This window comes from Hippopotamus amphibius, chromosome 2 (genome assembly GCF_030028045.1).
Source record: "Hippopotamus amphibius kiboko isolate mHipAmp2 chromosome 2, mHipAmp2.hap2, whole genome shotgun sequence".
NCBI lineage: Eukaryota > Metazoa > Chordata > Mammalia > Artiodactyla > Hippopotamidae > Hippopotamus > Hippopotamus amphibius.
This window is the reverse complement of record NC_080187.1, coordinates 214,296,892-214,316,887: the sequence shown is the minus strand read 5'-3', so window position 1 is coordinate 214,316,887 and position 19,996 is coordinate 214,296,892. Positions and strand designations below refer to the sequence as shown.

The window sequence follows — 19,996 nt, the reverse complement described above, 5'->3', positions numbered from 1 at the left end:
AAATACTGCTGCAATTTACTGTCACCAGCAGTGATAATAAGAAGTCAGCCCACCTGAAGACAGAAGAAAGGATTTTAGCTGGGGCCACTTTGGCCTCAATTACTGGGATCAACTTGTCCCAGAACTGCCAATAGAGCCTGCTGGCCAATCCAATTCCAAAATCTTGGCACCAGATACTAGTCCCCAGCTTTGCCATCTCTCAACCCTCCCAAGTCACCCAAGGTGGTAAGGTCCCAGGGCTTAACCCTCCTGATCAAACACAGGAGACTTATGCCATGCTAGCAAAGCTTTTCCGGAGACAGAAAAGTGTGGAAAGGGGGATGCGGGTTGCCACTGGGCTGTGAGCCTTCAGCTCCTCCAACCCCAGGAAACTAGATCTAAGTAAAAGAGACCCGCCCTATCACCCAGAGGCAGGGCCAGTGACTGAGGGAAGTGGCAGGTGGAGCAGAGAAAAATGCTGGGCAGATAAGGATCTGACCTCAGCTCTACACCCTTCCTTGGCAGGTCATTTAACCTCTCTGCACCTCAGTTTTCTTATCTGTAAAATAGGGATAATTCCTACCACATATAGGAGTGCTGGAGAGGATCAAATGAGATAGGTCCTACATGCATGTTTTTAACAAAGACTATGATTATAATTGACTGAAATATTGGTGCTCAATAATGGCACTATTAATGAGAAATGCTAAGCGATTACAAAAAGAATGAATAACTCTACAGAGGGCAATATTCATCAAAATTACAAATGTATTTATCCTTTGACCCAGCAATCTCCCTTCTAGATATCTTTTCTGCAGCTCCATCTCCATCATGAAAAAAACATCTGTACAATGTAACACAGTCCATAATAGCAAAGAATAAAAACAACCTAAGTGCCCATCACTAGGCAGTGTGTTACATAAATTATGATGCTCCTGTACAATGGAGTACTATGCAGCTGAAAAAAAATTGAGGAAGTTCATTATATGGAAAAATCTCCCTGGAAAACTAAGGATAGTAATAGGAGTATTAGGAAGATTAGATGAGTTAATATATATAAAAGGTTAAAACAGTGACTAGTATATAATGTGTTCAATTATGACAATGTATATGTTAAATAAAAAAATCAAGGTGTAGAAATGTATTATTATAGGATGCTACCTTTTGTGTAAGAATGGAGAAAAATAAGAATATATTCATATTTGATTGTATTTGAATAAAGAAATCTTGAAAGGATACAAATTAATAAAAGTAGTTATAGGATGGGGCAGGGAAGAGGTAGAGTGAGGCATTTCACTGTATGCCTTTAGGTTGCTCTCATGTTTGAACCTTGTGAATGTATTACCTATGTTTTTAATTAAAGAACACAGTTCCACTAGGTGTGGTCAATTAGATAGGCTATAGAAATAAAGGGAGAACTAGGGGAACCCTCTTGTACTGTTGGTGGGAATGTAAATTGATACAGCCACTATGGAGAACAGTATGCAGGTTCCTTGAAAAACTAAAAACAGAATTACCATATGACCCAGCAATCCCACTCCTGGGCATATACCCAGAGAACACCATCATTCAAAAAGACACATGCACCCCAATATTCATTGCAGAACTATTTACAATAGCCAGGTCATGGAAGCAACCTAAATGTCCATCAACAGATGAATGGATAAAGAAGATGTGGTACATATATACAATGGAATATTACTCAGCTGTAAAAAGGAATGAAATTGGGACATTTGTAGAGACATGGATGGACCTAGAGACTGAAATACAGAGTGAAGTAAGTCAGAAAGAGAAAAACAAATATCGTATTGTAACACATACATGCGGAATGTAGAAAAATGGTACAGATCAACCGGTTTGCAAGGCAGAAACAGAGACACAGAAGTAGAGAACAAACATATGGACACCAAATGGGGAAAGTGGGCGGTGTTGGGGGGGCGGGTTGGGGTGGGATGAATTGGGAGATTGGGATTGCCATATATACATTACTAATAAGAAAAAAAAGAAAAAATATCAAATCGTACACTTTAAATACATGCAGTTTATTGTATGTCAATTATATCTCAATAAAAGTTCTTAAAAAGAAAAGAAAGAAGGAAAGGGAGAATAGAACCAGTTGTCATTTTCCCAGCTTTGGATCCATGGGAGAGGGGCTGAGTCTGAGGTGAGCGTCCCTTCCTTAGAAAGAGTGCTTCAGGCCTGGGAGGGGGACCCCTAGGGTGGCCTGGCTGGCTGGAGAGTAAGACTTGCTGGGTAGACCAGTCTCTACTGGGTCCCCTTCTTAAGCCCCTTCTGCCCAGAATGGGGTCTCCCCAGGGAAACCAGCACCCCCCTCTGGATGGAAGGAGACAGTTGGCTTCAGGTCTCTGTTCAGGGGCCTGCATGAGATGCCCTGGGGTCCAAAGCCCCCAACTTTCTGATAAGACTGAGGTGGAGACCCTGAATCAGAATGACCCATCATGGGCCTGCCACCCAAGAGCAGGGATGACTTCCTTGGCCTAGGGTTCCTTCACCCTCATTCAAAGGACACTTACTGAGCACCCACCGTATGCTTGGCACTTTTGGGGGAGACAGAGGTGAGGTGGGCATCTACCCACAAGGAGCTCCATGACAAGGACCCAGACCAAACACAGACAGAGAGGTGTCGCTCTGGAAAGCAAAAGGGCACTTATTTGCTCCTGGAACAATCGAAAGAATGATTTAAAACACTATGGAATCAATAAGAAGTTGCTTAGCAAAGTGTATCAACGTCCCAACTGGAGAGACTAAATAGTATAATATTAATTTTCCTCAAGTTAACATAAAGGTTTAAAGCAATTTTAGCCAAATTACAGATGAGACTTTGAAACTTAACCAAATGATTCTAAATTTCACGTGACAAAAAAAGAAAAAGAGAAAAAATAATAAATTTCACATGAAGGAGTAAACAGATCAAACAGCTATGATATTTTTTGAAAAATCACGTAAGGTAGGGGATTTTCTCTGCCACTGACAACATTATAGAACTACCATTATTAAAAGTGTATATACTAGTCTAATACTCAAGAGAAAGGTCAGCACAACAGACCAGATAGTCCTGAAAGAGGCTCCAGCATCTATCTGAATGTAATATTTTACATAATAAAGAACGCTTCCCAAACTAACGGATAGTAAAGTGTTTTTCAACAATTAGATCAGGAAAACTGGCTACCCAGGGGGAAACAAACCAAGTTGGAGCTTTGCTTCATACACTACACCAAGATACAGTTTTGATGAATTAGAGTTAAATATGAAAAATAACTCCATGGAGATATAACAGTTGACTATTTACTTTCATGACAGTAAAGACCTTATAACCAGTGAAGAAATGGAAGAAATCACACAATCAACAGATGCAGCTGACTGAAAATTCAAAACTACCTAATTTCTGGAAAGACATTCACGACCTCCTATTTTAAGAAAAACACACTTTGTAACACTAAGTGTCGTTCATTCTGTTTTAGATGATTATAAAGACAGCAGGAAGGAAAGGAAAAAGTCTGTGTTGATAGTAGTTATCTCTTTCTCTTTTTCCCTTCCCCTTTTTATTTACTGAAGTTTTCCAAAAATTTCCATAATCAATTCTAAACAAAGGAGTTTGGACTTTAAGTTGGAGGCGATGGGGAACCATCAGAGAATATCCCAACTAGGAATTACAGCAAAGCTCTTTCTCTTCTGCCTTGTGATACATTGTTTTGTTTATCCCTTTATGACTGTTCAGTGAATTGACCACACTATTAATATTTTAATAAGAAGCCCCAATATGTTTCATGGGTTCTCAGTTTTCCCATCCAAAAGCTGCCTAGCTATAAGGCCTTGAGTAAATTACTTTCTCTTTCTGAGTCTTAATGGGGATATACAATGGGGACATTGTATACATCCTATACAATGGCGATAAGGATGCTTTCTCACAGACTGTTACAAGGATGAGGGGCTGGTGTATGCGAAGTGACCAGCACAGTGCCAGGTACACACTGGACATTCTGGAACTGTGAAAGAAGAGCAGGCATTAACCACACATGTAGGGACTTCCCTGGTGGCGCAGTGGTTATGAATCTGTCTGCCAATGCAGGGGACATGGGTTCAATCCTTGGGCTGAGAAGATCCCACATGCCGCAGAGCAACTAAGTCCGTGCACCACAACTACTGAACCTGCGCTCTAGAGCCTGCAAGCCACAACTACTGAGCCCTCATACCGCAACTACTGTAGCCCGCACGCATAGAGCCTATGCTCCACAAGAGAAGCCACCCCAATGAGAAGCCCGCGCACCACAACTAAGAGTAGCCCCTGCTCACAGCAACCGGAGAAAGCCCACATGCAGCAATGAAGACCCAACGCAGCCAAAAAAAAACACCCCCAAAACCACACGTGTACACGAGGCAAGGGATAGCCCTGTTGCTGGTGGGTGAGCCTCTCAACCTCAGGTAGTAAGGAAACATCATCAATGAGTGTGGTCTCTGGGTTTTTCCCTTCCCAGTAGGGACATGCTGCCCTAGACCAGCCACACTTCCCACTAGCACCAGAGCAGCATGCCACTTCTTCTGTCCCTTCTGCTGTCCTAGGAAACAGGGTAACTGAGAATGCAGCAAGCAAAAATCCTATGAAAATAGGACCGGTTGGAGGAAAGCTGGCCCCAGAGCAAAACTCCAGGACAGGGCATGGCTTGCCTGAATGGTGACAGAAAAACTCTTCACTTCACCACCTCCATCTCAACAAGGGTGACTGGGAGCTTTCACTTTGGTGGAGTAGCGAAAGGTGCGGCCTCTTTTGGAAGTTCAAATAATTAGCCAGAGGGTAATTAAAGGGATCTGTCAGTCATTCACAAAGTAGTATGGATGCATTTAATGAGACTGGTTTCCTGCTATCTCCAGGGTGACACAGTTGAGGAAATAAGATTTCTGAAGCCAGGAGAATTGTAGAGGCTGGGATGCTCAGAGAGCGTGAAAGCACTATTCCTGTTGACCTCCCCTCCTCCAACTATTCATTAGTTGAGAAGGTGGTGGCAGAGGTGAGAAAACCTGAGGTCTTAGAGAGGAAGATAAGAGATGTTAAGAGAAGCAGCAAGGAAAGAGGAGAGGAGGAAGGCTTGTCTATTCCACACTACTGTCTTATGCTGGCCCCACACCCAAGAAAGAGGAAGAGAAAGCTTGTACTTTCCCTTCCTCACTCTTTTCTATGTAGGTCTCTGCTTTCAAGACATGGGGCTGGCGTATCCATGGTGGACAGTGTTCTTCTGGGCCATGTCACTCATTCAGTAGGTAGCAGGTGCACTGCTGCATGGGTCCCCTGCCGCCCCTGCCCTCTTTACGGCAGTGAACGGCACTGCTATTCAAAGGCCACTCAAGCCAAAGATCAGGGGAATTCCAGATTCCTCCCCTCCTCAACTGCTTCAACAATAACTCATCATTAAGTCTTATTAAATTCTACCTTCATCTCCTTAAAAAAAAATTACTGAGTACCAACTATGTGCAGGTATGGGGTTAGAATGTAGAGATGATTAAGGTAGAATTCTGGTTCCTAAATCTGTCACATCAGTTTCCGTTGCTGCTGCCTTTGCTCTTGCCCCAATTATGGCTTTTCTCCTTCAGCACGGTCCCCTAATAGGCCTCTTTGCCTCTGGTCTCTCCAATCAACCTTCCCAGTGCCACCACATGGTATTTCTAAAATGTGATCATCTGGGAATTCCCTGGCAGTCCAGTGGTTAGGACTCTGGGCTTTCACTGCCAAAGAGCCCAGGTTCTATTCCTGACCAGGAAACTGAGATCCCATAAGCAGCGTGGAGCAGCCGGAAAAAAAAAGTGATTATTGCCATACACTGAAGTAATTGCAATGATGCCCCCTGGAAGTACAGTTAGAATAGTATTAAGTGCAAGAAGTATTTTAAGTAACACATAAGTTATATGTTAATGAAGGAGATTAAATTTTTGAACAAAGATCACTTGGGCAAATTCACTGAGTTTTATAATAATGCACTATAATTATATAGTATTGGAAATTAGTGAACATGAACACGATTTGGGTTTACATGCCAGTAAATGCTGCAAGACAACAAGGCAAACTTTATCACGTAGATAAGTACGGTGATTATCAAGTTATTTTATTTAAATCCAACCTAATTTCAATAAATAAAATGGCAAAAGAGATGGAAATAGCTGAAACAATTGATTAATTAAAGCCATGAATAAGAAAAATAATATTTGATGATTAAGGTAACAATAGGTTAATACTGTATTAGTTAAGTAACGTATGGTATAAACAGGCAGTTCTTCTATTTAACTGTACCAATCTCAAAATACCTCCCAAACTCTAACAGCTTTGGCAGAACAAATCCAAACTGTAAAACATGCCAAAGCAGGCATGTGTTACAAAATTCAATGACTATAAAGTTAATGATTAAATGTTAATAGAAATCTGGTGACATAGAAAACAAGCAGTAAACTCCTTATGTGACACCAACAATTTTGATATTCTCAAGAACTTTTATAAAAATGGGTATAAAATGATTTTCTGTAGCTTTGAGTGTATTCTGTGGTTCTGATCTTTGCTACTCATTCAATACTCATTAAATATATGTTTCTCCCAAATTGTAGTAATACTGTTAAGAGTACTAATCGGAAAAAAAAATAAACTCATAAATTAAAAACTGGAATACTAATGGTAATAGAGCAAGAGGAAAATGAGGAGGAAAAGGAAGAGGAAGAAAGAGGAGGGGAGGTTACGCAGGAAAACTTCATTGAAATAAAGAGAATTTTTAGACTAAAAGAGCAAGCTGGGTTTCAGAATAATTTGATACAAAATGTTTGACACCAAGACAGCTTGGTTAAATTAATAAACTTCAGGAATGAAAGAGATCTTTAAGCATCAAGACAGAAAAAGCAAATAAATTTAGCCCCAGGCCCCTCCTGGTGAACATCTGATGCCGGGAGATAATGCAGCAAAGTCTACGATGCTCTAAAGGCAAGAGTGTGACCAGGTATACTACACCCAGCCAAGATGTCATGCAAGTGTCAGAGCAATTGATAAACATTCTCAACACTAAGAGACTAGGAATTCAGAACATGGAAGTCCTTCTTGAGAGAAACTGCTGACTGACAACATCCGTCCAACCAAGATCTGAGTCAAAATAAAGAACTTATGAAAAGTGGTGTTACCAAGTGAGGGAAGCGGGGAGGGTTGGGGGGGAATTGGGAGATTGGGATACCAAATTGTATACTCTAAATATATGCAGTTTATTGTAAAAATAAATAAATAAATACATAAAATAAAATAAAATAAAAAAAGAAAAGTGGTGTTAAAGTGAATGGACCAGTGCCATGCATTGGAGCCACTGTGACATGGAGCCAAGACTAGAAACACGGGTGTGGACCATCCTGATCTTTCACAGCAAAGACTTCGCTTCTATGGTCTAAAATGGATGTATTTCATTAAAAACAAACTATAAGCCTCTTAATATTTTCGTAATTTTTTGCTTAATCTTAGAGAGGTCTTTTAGGAAGTATTTTATGATGAAGAAATATTTCTTTGAAGTTTGGCAAGTCTAATTTTACTTCAGTATCTTTTTCTTTCGTCAAAGTCAAGGAAGATTAAACTTAACATTGCTTAAATAGCAGGCTTCCTTTGAATAATCTAATTCTAAGGGATAATACACCCTGAGCTCTAAACAAGCAACCTGTAGAATCCTTTTTTTGCAACTGGGCCCTGTTATTAGTTGAAGACTGCCTATATGCGGAAGCTGACAACACCAGGACAGACTCTGCACAGAGTCTGCAGTCAGGAAATCCTGCATCCAGTCCTGGCCCTGGCTCAGATAAGATCTCCTGTTTGGGGATGAGCTCCCATTAATGTTCTGGCCTTTTGCAACAATTCTCTCTTCCTCAATAGTCTTATAGGAGGGTGTGGGAATTAAGGTAACAGCACAGGAAAAAACATTTCAAAAGAAAAGTGCTTTATTGTGTTAAGAAAAGGTCCACCAGAAGAGCCCGTTCTCTGACCACACGGGAAAAAGTTTCAGTTTCCTACTGAAAGGCACTGCCCAGGTACCAAGGGGTCGGAGAGCTTCATTCAAGGCTGGCTTCAACCCTGTCCCCTGCACTCTGCTTCCTGCTGCCACTGCATGATGTCCGCCTCTGCCCTGGACCCTCCCCTGGGCTGCCCAGGGTGCCTCTCCCCACCTGTTGCTAATCATTCCAACTTCTGGTCTTGGGAACTCTTATCCCAGTGTATGATCTCATCATACCTCTCAAGCTTGATGAACAGGTCTTTCATTTTCCCCAGTCAACTATAACAAAAGCTCTTCCCACCTACAAGTTTTGATGGTCCTGGATTAATTCCCCTACCCCATCCAGCCAAGCTTTGGGATCTGACACCCCAACATGGGTCTCAGCTCCATCAACAGTCCTAAACCCACATTACTCTTGGCTGCACACGCGATGAAGAGGCTGGCAGCCACCTTGACCTCCAGGTCAGGCAGGACATGGCAGTGTGAGATGCTGGCCTTCTCCCCACGCTGCCATCTTTGCATTCTTGCAGCCCTCACGCCTACCTGCGCCGTGGCCTCAGCCTCCGAAGGGGCCAGGTCCAGATTCTTTGCTTCCGTTCCAGTTGGGTCATGTATCCAACAATAAGGTGGTAAATCTCAAATTCTTTATGGAATGGGGTAAAATGTAAATAAGCATGCTGCCAAAGAAAAAAACTCCTGGTCTCCCTGCTCCTAAACTTGCCCACTTCAATCAAAGTACCAGAGTGCAGAGAGGATCTGAACATCATTCCGTTCTCTGCCTTAACACCACCAGTGGGTTTCCAATAGAGCCCCCCATAGGTCCATTCACACTGGTTCTACAGAATATTCACTGGTACAACAAGAGCACAAACACGGAGCAAACTGAGAGCACTCTTTGTCCTGGAAACTGTAGGACAGAGTCCTGACTCCTCCGACTCCCTCACGTTTGACCCTAGCTCACCCTTCCAGGCCCTGCCCTCCTGCACAGCCTTTACCTGCAGTGCCGGCAGCAGACTTGCCAGTGCCTCTGCCTCTGCACATGCTCCCTCCCCTTTCTGCTTCCTTACATGTCAGGCTAAGTGTGACACCCCCTTGGAAGCTGCTGTCCCCAGCCAATCCAGGCTGGGCAGGTGGCCTTTTCTGAGATCACTTGCCTGGTGCCTGCCTTCCTTCTTCCTTCTGCCCTTAAATAACTGACTGAGCGCACAGCAGATGTCAGCCCTCTGGCAAGGGAAAATATGAGGGAGAGGACAGTGGAAGATATGAGGGAGATAGTGAAAATATGAGGGAGAGGGCAGCTATCGGCACCGAGTGACACTGGTTCCTGGAAGCACTTTGCCGCCTCGACTGTTAACTGCAGACCTTGTTCCTCCACCAGACTGTGACCTCAGAGGGCCAGTGCTGTATCTGTTTGTATTTATACCCTAGCAACTAGCTGAGGGCTTGCTACATAGTAGGAACATGGGCTGAAAGAATGGACTCCATAGGCATGGTGACCAAATGCCAATGGCCCCAGGGAGGTCAATCCCAGGCTGGGTTTGAAAGTTTAAAGCCACTTCTGATGCTGCTCCCCAATGTGAGACCTAAGTCAGCTAAATGTCAAAGGATCGAATGATTTATTATTGACTTGTAACCTGAAGGAAGTTGTGGGTTAATTATGACACTGAGGTTTTGTGCAGAAGAAACAAGTTGAGTTTTTCCAGTAACCACTGATAAATTGTGAAACAATGTGAATTGTGACTGTGTCTGAATGGTTTTTAAGCAACATGGTCAGGTTTTCGAAGCCATCTACCATGCTCAAGGGAAGAGAATCCTGTCCTCTTGCTGGCTGGACCTCCTTGCCCATTGTACCTGGGGAGAAATCTACCTCCACCCCCACACCAGAGGTGAAGCACTCTGTAAGCTACCATCATCTGGGGGCTCTGGCAGAGGCCCTGTCCTCACTGCAGGGTGGGCGGTGTAAACTGTGGTTTATATAGTTGCTGCCAGAGCCTGTCAGTTACTAAAATTGGGCAATCGAGATGTCCACATTTACAAGTGAGCAGATGAAACAGAGCCACAGGACCTATAAAGAGAATCAGCAGCCAAAATACGGACCAAACTGATTCCTGGCTCACACTGAAAAAAAAAGTAATATAGGAAACATAAACATTCTAAAATTCTAAGTTTGTTTTTCAGGGAGATTTAAGAATATACACCAAGAAAACAAGAACAAGCTGACAAGAAAAAGCATCCTGAGAACACTGACCTTATGTGGCAATTAAAAAAACATGATTGCTAGGGGAAAAAAAACCCAAATTCAACATAAGTAGTAAATAGTAGAAGGAAGTCTCTTAAAAAAAATGAGTTGGTGGATTAGAAAATCAATTCAAGTACGTCTGAGGATCTGGGAGAAAAAAGTAACAAAATTAATGAAAAAAACTTAAAAGATGTAAAAGATGGGTTTAGAGTCCCAATCTCCATATAACAATAGTTGCAGCAACATGGATGGACCTAGAGATTGTCATACTGAGTGAAGTCAGACAGAGAAAGACAAATATCATATGATCTCGCTTATATGTGGAATCGAAAAAAATGATACAAATGAACTTATTTACAAAACAGAAATAGAGTCACAGATGTAAAAAACCAACTTACGGTTACTGGGAGGAAAGGGGGGGAGGGATAAACTGGGAGATGGAATTGACATATACACAGTACTATATATAAAATAGATAACTAATAAGGACCTCCTGTATAGCACAGGGAACTCTACTCAATATTCTGTAATGACCTATATGGGAAAAGAATCTAAAAAAAGTGGATACATGTATACGTATAACTGATTCACTTTGCTGTACAGCAGAAACTAACACAAAATTGTAAATTAACTACACTCCAATAAAAATTAATTTTAAAAAGCCACACACAGAAACAATAGTTGTAAAAAGAAAAAGTCAGCAAATGAACAAAAATCAATACATTAAAAAGCAGAAGACAATTTCTTTGAGCTAAAGAGAGATTTGAATTTTCAGTTCAACAATGTCAGAGAGGATTCTTGAAAAAAGAAAAGACCTATAGCGTGATCAATCATTTTCAAGAATAAAGAAAAATTATATAAAAATCCTTAGCAAACAAAAACAGATTACCCACAGAGGAAAAAAATCAAGACAATAACTGAATTTCTCATTCTGCAACACTGGAGGCCACAAATTGATGAAGTAATATTTATATATTCTAAGATGAAAGATTTGTGATTGTGACCTCAGTATCTTATATCCAGCTAAACTTTCCTTCAAATGTGACAGCAGGGAACTCCCTTGTGGTCTAGTGGTTAGGACTCCATGCTCTCACTGCTGAGGGCCCAGGTTTGATTCCTACTCAGAGAACTAAAAAAAAAAAAAAAAAAAAATAGAAGTCCTACAAGCTGCGCAGCATGGCCAAAAACATTTAAAAAGATAAAAAAGATTAATGTGACAGCAAAAGAAGGATATGCAAGTTAAGACACTTAAGGTTCCAGAAGATAAACTTTGTAAAGCAACCAAAAAAATTACTTGATGTATTCCAGCCAAATGGGAAATTAATAACATTAAATAGTTGAAGAAAGAGAAAGATATATCATAGAAAAAAAATTATTGTGAGCAATGAAACCAATTAAAATCTAAGATTATAGATAACAAGTGGGTTATAATGTGATGATGACACAATAATTGTCAAAAATGGATGCTTAGAATAGAAAAGGCATATAAAATTTGGTAATAATCTAGAGCTAAAATTTCATGTTATTCCAACTATATCTGAATGTGGGAAGGGAAAGAGGGGAGAAGAAAAAGTATGCTAAAAGTTTTATCTTATCTGGAAGAATAGTTGTAATCTACTCTTGATCGTGAAATACATACACACACGTTCTAATATGTTTGTTAAAAAAATTTAAACAAGAGTTGAAAGAGGAGCTATATATGTGATATATCTCTACAAAGAATACACACTTTTAAAAAAATTCTAGGAATATGCTTGTCCATGTACTAGCCGATCATACTGTAGAAATTAACATCAAGAGAAAATGTTTAAAAAGAGAAAAGATTGAAATTATAGATATTTGAGAAATGATTGACTATAATTACACTATTTATCAAAGTTATGGGATGCAGCCAATGTCATACTCAGAGGAGAACGCATGAAACAATAAGGATAGCAAAGAAATGAATTAAATGTTCACTCAGATGATGAATAATGAGAGAAAAGTAGAACAAAGAAAATAATGATAAAAACAAAATGATTAACTAGAAAAAAGGAAAACATTAATATCAGTAAGCAATAAAAGGAAAGACCAAAACGCTTGTGCTTTGAAAAGATCACTAAAATAACCATAAATATACAATATTAGCAATAAGAAAGGGGACACAATTACAGGCAAAGAGGAGATTTTAAAATTATAAGTGATAACTCAGGATGAACTAGAAAACATTCCAGAAACTCTGGTTCAAGATCCCAAAAAAGGGGGAAAAAATTCTACTCTCCAAAAAAGGCACCTGTCTCAGATAGTTTTTCAAGAAACTTCTATAAGCTTGAATTGTTTATGTCTTTATTCTATAGCAGAGAAATTATAAGAATAGCACATTAACATTTATTGAGTATTTAACGTGTGCCAGGTACTATGCTAAGCAATTTATATATATTATCATGTTCAAAAAAGCTTACAAACTCATTGAAAGATATTAGTATCAAATGGATAAGAATACATGACATGGAAGTCATACATATTCATAAAAATTGATCACATTTATAAATATAGATAATAGCTTAAATAAAACAGTACTAAGTGGAATCTACGTAGAAATTAAAATAATAGTATATCACAATCAAATAGAGTTTTCCCTTCTGGGAATTAAAAAATGGTTCAACATATAGAAACCTATTGATATAATTCATCATACTAAAAGGTGAAAGGACACCTTCAGAGTCCAAAAGAACATCTATTTCTGAGTTAAAAATAAAACAAAATAACAGCAACAACAAAACTCTTAGTAAACTAGAAGTGGGAGGTGACTTTCTTAATGTGATTTTTTTTAATTAATTAATTTATTTTATTGGCTGTGTGGGGTCTTTTTTGCTGTGTGCGAGCTTTGTTTATTTGCGGTGAGTGGGGGCTACTCTTCGTTGTGGTGCGAGGGCTCCTCATTGCCGTGGCTTCTCTTGTTAAGGAGCACAGGCTCTAGGTGCGTGGGCTTCAGCAGTTGCAGCGCATGGGCTCAATAGCTGTGGCTCATGGGCTCCAGAGCACAGGCTCAATAGTTGTGGCACACGGGCTTAGTTGTTCCGTGGCATGTGGGATCTTCCTGGAGCAGGGATCAAACCCATGTGCCCTGCATTGGCAGGTGGATTCTCAACCACTGCGCCACCTAGGAAGCCCCTTAATGTGATTTTTTTTAAAAGTCACCTAATGAAGTCAATAATAAATGTCATACTAAACAAGAAAACATAAGAAAGTTTCTCATGAAAGACAGGTACAAGACAAAGTTGCCTTTTCTAACCACTTCTTCACATTATTCAATACTGTCCTGGCAGTTCTGGCCAATCCAATGAAACAAAGCTACAAAGAGGTAATATGTATAAACACTGGAAAGAAAAAATTATATTATTTGTAGGTGATAGGACTTTTTACCTAGAAAATCCAAAAAGTCAACTGAAAAACTTACAAGAATAAAAGACCCCAATAAGATGGCTAGATGTAATATAAATATACATAAATTAATAGCATTAGTGAATGTTAGTGATAACCAGCTAGAAATTATAATGGAAAAGATTCCAGTCATAATATTATTACATATTATAAATTTAACTATAATTTAAAAGTTCAAGATGTTTGTGAATAAAACTACAAAACCCCAAAGATATAACCAGAGATGAGGCCAATTCTTCCAAGATTTGATGCCATCTCAGTCAAAAATCTCAATGAATATGTAAGTTCTGAAACTGCATGAATTGTAAGAACAAAAGCAACTGCACAAATTATAAAAGCAAAAAACTTTTTAAGAATGGGAATTCACCCTATCAAATCTAAACCTACAGGATTCCTTACAGCAGTAAGAATTAGCATAGGAATAGTTTGCTGCAGAACAGAGATTTACAAACATATTCATGACTACATAGGCATTTAGTACAAGATTAAAAGGGCATTTCAGATCAAAGCAAGAGTGGATTATTCATAAGCTACAAGGATGTGTTGTACAACATGGGGAATGTAGCCAATATTTTATAATAATTATAAATGAAATATAGCCTTTAAAAACTGTGAATCACTACATTGTACACCTGGAACTTACGGAAGAGCGTACATCAGCTACACTTCAATTTTAAAAAAATGGGAAAAAACAAACAAAAAGTAGATTATTCAATAAAAGTTGAGAGAACTGGCTTTCCATTTGGAGAGAAATGCAAAGTGAGGATTCCTACCTTATACCACACACAAAAATAAATTCCATGGGAATCAAAGATTTAATTATAAAAACAAATTATTAAAATAGAATATAAGTAAATATTTTCAACATTGGCATGTGAAAAATCTTTCCTAGGAGGATCAAAGCAAGGTACCATAAAGGAAGAGACTGGACTATTTAGAACTAAAAACTTACACATAACACCTCATATTAAATGAATGACAAAGGTCAACACGGGAAAAATATCTGTGCTAGAACAAGCTCTTACAATTAAAGACTAATTTCTGAAAGTAAACAAACAAATAAGCAAAGGACCTCAAGCTGGCAATGCACAAATGAAGACGTTCAATGGCCAAAAAACATATGAAAAGCCACTGGACCTCAACCTTAACAATTAACAAAGAAATTCAAATTCACAATAACAGTATCAGCCTCTGAGGAATCTGGTAGTACAGGTGATAAGTCTCCAAGCAGGAAGCAAGCAAGCCACACTCAGTTTAGCAGGAATGGAGCTCTGTCTGAGTGTGTCCCCAACAGGCAAAGAATACCTTCACTTTGCAAGCAGATCCCCAAGAATCTTATATAAGCTCTCTACTGGGGCGGGGGGTGGGGGAGGTGCGGGTGGGCAGAGCATTAAAAGTTCTCATAGGTATGCTACCTTTTTGCTAAAAGGGGGAAAAATAAGACCTATAAGACTATATACTCCCAACTGTGTGTATATTCACAAACTCTGGAAACATGCAAAACTGGTAACCATGGTTAACTGTGGATGGGGGAGGGAGAAGTCATGGATGTTACGCAGATGGGGGACAGAATGTAATGGAGACTTTGTTCTTTCTATAAATTTTGTTTGTAATTATTTGAACCATATAAATGTATACTCTATCCCCAAAAACCTGAATTAAAACCCTGTGCTGTTTAGTAAAAATAATTAAAACTGGACTTGACTTTTTTTTTTCATATACACCTTCCCAGGAAGCGCCATGTCCAAGTTTTGATTTTTTGGACAGAAACTAACCACAGCATTTCATCCTAGAACCCAGCTATACTGAGACTCCATGGCAGTGCTTATGGAAAATTCCACTATAAGACAGGGCAGTTTGGTAACATGTATCGAAATGTAAAACTTTCATACCCCTTCCCCTAGCAATGGCATTTCTAAAAGTTTATTCTGAAGAAATCACTGGATACGGGTGAAAAGATGATTCTGTAGCATTATTTCTTATAAGGGGAAATCGGAAACTATTACCATCATCCATTTGCACAGGATACCAAAAATTGTGGTCATCACTACCGATGCTGCTGGTCTGTGGACCTTATTTTGAGTTGCAAGACTTTAGAAGCTCCCCATGTTCCCAGCTGTGAGACTTGAAGCTCTGGTCCCTGCACCCTCTACCTTGCTCTTAGATGCGCCACCCCACCCTAGGCCGGCCTGCTCACCTGGTCAGCGCAGGGCTGCGGTGGTTGGGGTTGGAGCAGAAGATGTTGTTAGACTTGCGCGTGCTGTCTAGAAACTCCTGCACCGACTGGCTGCGGAGCTCCACCAGTGGCCGGGCCTCGTGCTTGAGGAACCACTGGTGTGCCTCGATGCACTTGGCGCAGAGGAGCTGCTCGCACTCGAAGCACCAGTAGTCGGCCGACTCTTTGCAGCGGGTGCAAAGTGCCTGCACGCCCACGATCTGCCTGTACACCGACAGGCGCCGCTGCAGGCTCTCGAAGAAGACATTGTCCAGGGTCTGTGCATCTGTGCCTGGGGGCCAGGGCGCCTGGCAGATGGGGCATTGCTTGCCTGGCTCCTCCAGGCATCCTGAACACAGCGTGTGCAGACAAGGTAGCAGCTTGGGGCACTTGGCTTCTGCCTGGCAGCCCTGGCAGCGCAAGAACTGGAACTCTTCCTCCATGATTTGCTGGGGGATCAGAGAGGGAGATGAGATCTGAAGTCCCAGGGGTCCCCACTCAGTGGACACCCGCCCCTATGGCTGAAGGCTCAGAGTAGGACTTCCTATCTCGTACCAGGTTGTCATTGCATGATGTAAGACCCAGGCTTATCAGTACCCCAATCCTCCATTTACTCAGGCCTTCCCACTCTCACTCCACAATTTACCGAGCATCTATTTCTCATAAGACATAGTACTAGGCCCTGAGATACAAGGATGTATAGGACAAATCCCTGCCTTCAAGGCACTCAGTTTAAAAAGGAGATTCATTAAGTGTACATCATCATAACCTCACATAAAGTGCTTAATACACTTTGGTGGTCCCTCAAAAAGTTAAACACAGAACTAACATATGATCCAGCAATTCCACTCCTAGGTATGTACCCAAAAGAACTGAAAACAAGTACCCGGATACTTGTAAACCCGTTATTCTGTACACAGCATTATTCACAATAGCCAAAAGGTGGAAACAACCCAAGTGTCCACCAACAGAGGAATGGATAAACAAAATGTGGTACATACATGCAGTGGAATATTATTCAGCCTTAAAAAAGGAAATTCTGATCCATGCTACAACATGAATGAACCCTGAAGACATTATGCTAAGTAAAATCAGCCAAACACAAAGGGACAAATATTGTAGGAGTCCACATATACAAAATATCTAGACTAGGCAAATTCACAGAGACAGAAAGTTGATTAGAGGTTACCAGCCACTGGGGGAAGAGGGGAATGAGGAGCGATTGCTTAAAGAATACAGATGTTGTTCGGATGAAAAAATTCTGGAAATAGATGGTGGTGATGGCTACACAGCATTGTGAATGTATTTAATGCCACTGAATTGTACACTTAGAAATGGATAAAACACACATAACATATATGTGTTATGTATATTTTATCACAAAAATAGTGCTTCATACAGTACCTGGCACATGAGGAATATTCATAAATGTTAGCTAGTATTGTTAATATTATTCCTAGGTGTAATAATGCAAATAAAAGTTACTGTAATATGGTGTTATTTGTACTTTCATGAAGGACAGTAAAAAGGGCCTGGAAGAACACAGAGCAAGTGATCTAAGGTAGTTCCTCTGGGGGTGGGGAGGCTGGGGAGTCCGTGCAGTAGAAGACTAATAAACCCCTAATAAACCCCTTGGGGATAGGGGTTGGGGAGCAGGGTGCTCCAAGAAAAGGATCCAAGAAGCTTCCTAGAGGAGAAACCTCAGGATTCCTTCCTAGAGAGGAATCTTGAGGCCTTAGCCAAGGACACCTCTCTCCCACTTTCTTATCTGGGAACTAGGTTTCTGGTTTTTCCACACCTAGCACATGCTGGGGGTTCCCAGGCCGGTGCAATAAGGCTACTACCTCCATTCTCCCTAACAGGTGGTCCTTCATCTGAGGAAGGGGAGAAGAGGCAGGTAGCCAGCGTGGGCGGAAGAGTCCGGTCCGGAGCGTCACTGACCCTCAGCATCTTATCGCCACCCCCACCCCACGCCCCGCTCGTGGAGAATCGCAGCCCAGAGAGCCCTCCACCCCAACTCAACCTGGTCCCCTTTTCTACTTTCCGCGACCTCGACCCCAAACCGAGGTCAGGACCTCGTGCCTGGTCTTCCTTCTTTGTGTTCCTCTTTAGGGTACTTGGCCAAGTTTCCCTGTCCCTCCTCACATCTCCCCCCGACCATAGCAAATCAACAAAGCCTGAACCGCGTCTTCCCAAACGCAGCAGTACCTCTGCGGGGCCGTGGCTTTGGCTGGGCTGGTGGCCTTCGGAGGGGGACTCCGGCGGAGGCATGGCGGAGGCGTCGGGCAGTGTGGAGTCCTGCTGGGGCCCCGGAGATCGGGTGGGTGCAGGTTCCTGCTGCATGGACTCCAGCGCAGTTTCGATTCTCGGTTTGGCTCGTGGTGGTAGGAAGAAGCTGAACCCGAGGCGCGAGCCAGAGGGCTGAGCTCCCACAGCGCGCGAAAGAGGAGGGGTCCGCCTAGGGCCCGCCTCCCGAGAGGAAGTGAGACAGGCTGCGGGCGGTCCTAGGGGCGGAGAGCCGACCGCGGGTTCTGACGCCGGGAGGAGGGAGCGCGAGGAGAGGAGTGCACGCACAGCTGGACAGTGGCAGAGCTGACCAGGAAGTAGGCAGCCCCCGCCCTGGGCTTCGAAGCCTTCATTCAGCTCACACTGGCACAGCTTTGTGCCAGCTCTCAGCTGGGAGTCGAAGCCGCACCGATGAGACACACGTGGCTCCTACTTTGGAAGGACACCGGGTCTGATGGAGGAGCAGACCCCCCAAAGGAGATTTTCACATAGTATTGAGACTGGCTGGAAAGGCGATCCCTTAGCTGGGACTTGAGAGAATGGTGGGAGTCTGCCAGGGATTCAGAGATTGGGGGGACACTTTAAACAGAGAGAACAGCACATGCAAAGGCATGGAGGTTTGAAACAGGGGTGGCCTGTTTAGAAACTAGTTTCGAAAAAAACAACTAGTTTTGGTTATTTTCAGATTTAAGAGGGGACCCACGAGTGATGTCGGCCCAGGAGTGGGCTGGGGCAAGATGACAGCTAAGAAGATGGACCAGTACTGTGGGCAAAAGAGAGTCGGTGAAGGGTTTGGAAACGAGGAACAACATGATCCGTCGTGCATATTGGGGCAGTGACTCTGACAACCTAGGGGCAGGTGGCCTGGTCTAGGACAGTGGCTGTGGGATGAAGGGAGGGACCTGAGGCAGAGACACTGGGAAGACACTGAGCGGAGATGAGGGGAACAGGGTGTTGCGTTGTGTGACAGGTGGAAGGGCTGGTGAATCTGAGGCAATAGGGAGTGGGGAGGGATTGGGGAGAGCTGGTGAGCAGGTATGAAAAGAGTGAGGAGAGAGCAAGTTAGCTCTTGGCCAAAGGAGAAGCCCGAGCCCCCAGCGGGTGAGGGGAGAAAGCACAACTCCAGGTGGCATCACTGGGCCAATGCCCTTGTCTTCAAACTTCAAAGCATCCCAGTCGTGCTGACTCCTGTGTACCCATTTTGTGCTCAGTTCCAGCTTGGGACAGACTAGAGGGATGGTGACAGGGGTTTGCTCTTGTAAAGTTTATAGTCTGGGGTGGGCGTAGGGTGATGAGGGGAGAACTAACTTCCGAGGGACTGTGCAAAGCCTCAGGAGCCTACCCTACCCTGCAGCTTGATCAGTGCCCCCAGGACTTTAGAATAAGGCCATCAAAGTAGGAAAAGCCAAAGATGGTACACAGACATCTGCAGAAGGAAACTGGGAGTGGGCTGTGGCTTGAGGGGCCTGAGGAGGCAGGACTGGCATGTGTGAGACAAGGAAATTAATTTCTTTGCCCACTTTGGAAGATGGCCTGCCCAACAACTTGTTGGAAATTAATGCTTCTGAAAGGAAATTCACCATTTTGCATTTGTTTTCTAAAACCATGGAGAGGCAAGTTACCTCTGGCTACCTGGATCAAGGGGCGTTCCGTTTCTGTATCTGCAAGACTGAGGATCTCACCTCTATGATGCTCTGGAGGGCTGCCCTGGGATAGCGCTGTGCAATTCCCTCCTTCCTTACTCTGCCATGCTCCCTGAGGTCTGCACACGAAATTTCCTTCTTTTTGTGCCCAAGTTCAGGCCCTCCTGCCCCACCTTGACCCAAATGACCTGGC

The 19,996-nt window shown here is 42.3% G+C and overlaps 1 protein-coding gene across 13 annotated transcripts in view; it reads right to left on the bottom strand.

Annotated features, from left to right (window-relative positions):
• The window catches only part of PML (PML nuclear body scaffold), a 42,745-nt gene extending 24,440 nt beyond the window's left edge, over positions 1–18,305 (bottom strand). For all 13 annotated transcript variants that reach the window (XM_057723296.1, XM_057723301.1, XM_057723308.1 and 10 more), the window contains exons 1-2: positions 18,083–18,305; positions 15,857–16,323 (exon numbers count right to left, since the gene is read on the bottom strand). In XM_057723296.1, the coding sequence (XP_057579279.1) occupies positions 15,857–16,323; positions 18,083–18,217 (602 nt within the window). In that variant the 5' untranslated portion in view covers positions 18,218–18,305. The remainder of the gene's footprint in view (positions 1–15,856; positions 16,324–18,082) is intronic.
• Between the last annotated feature and the right edge of the window lie 1,691 nt (positions 18,306–19,996).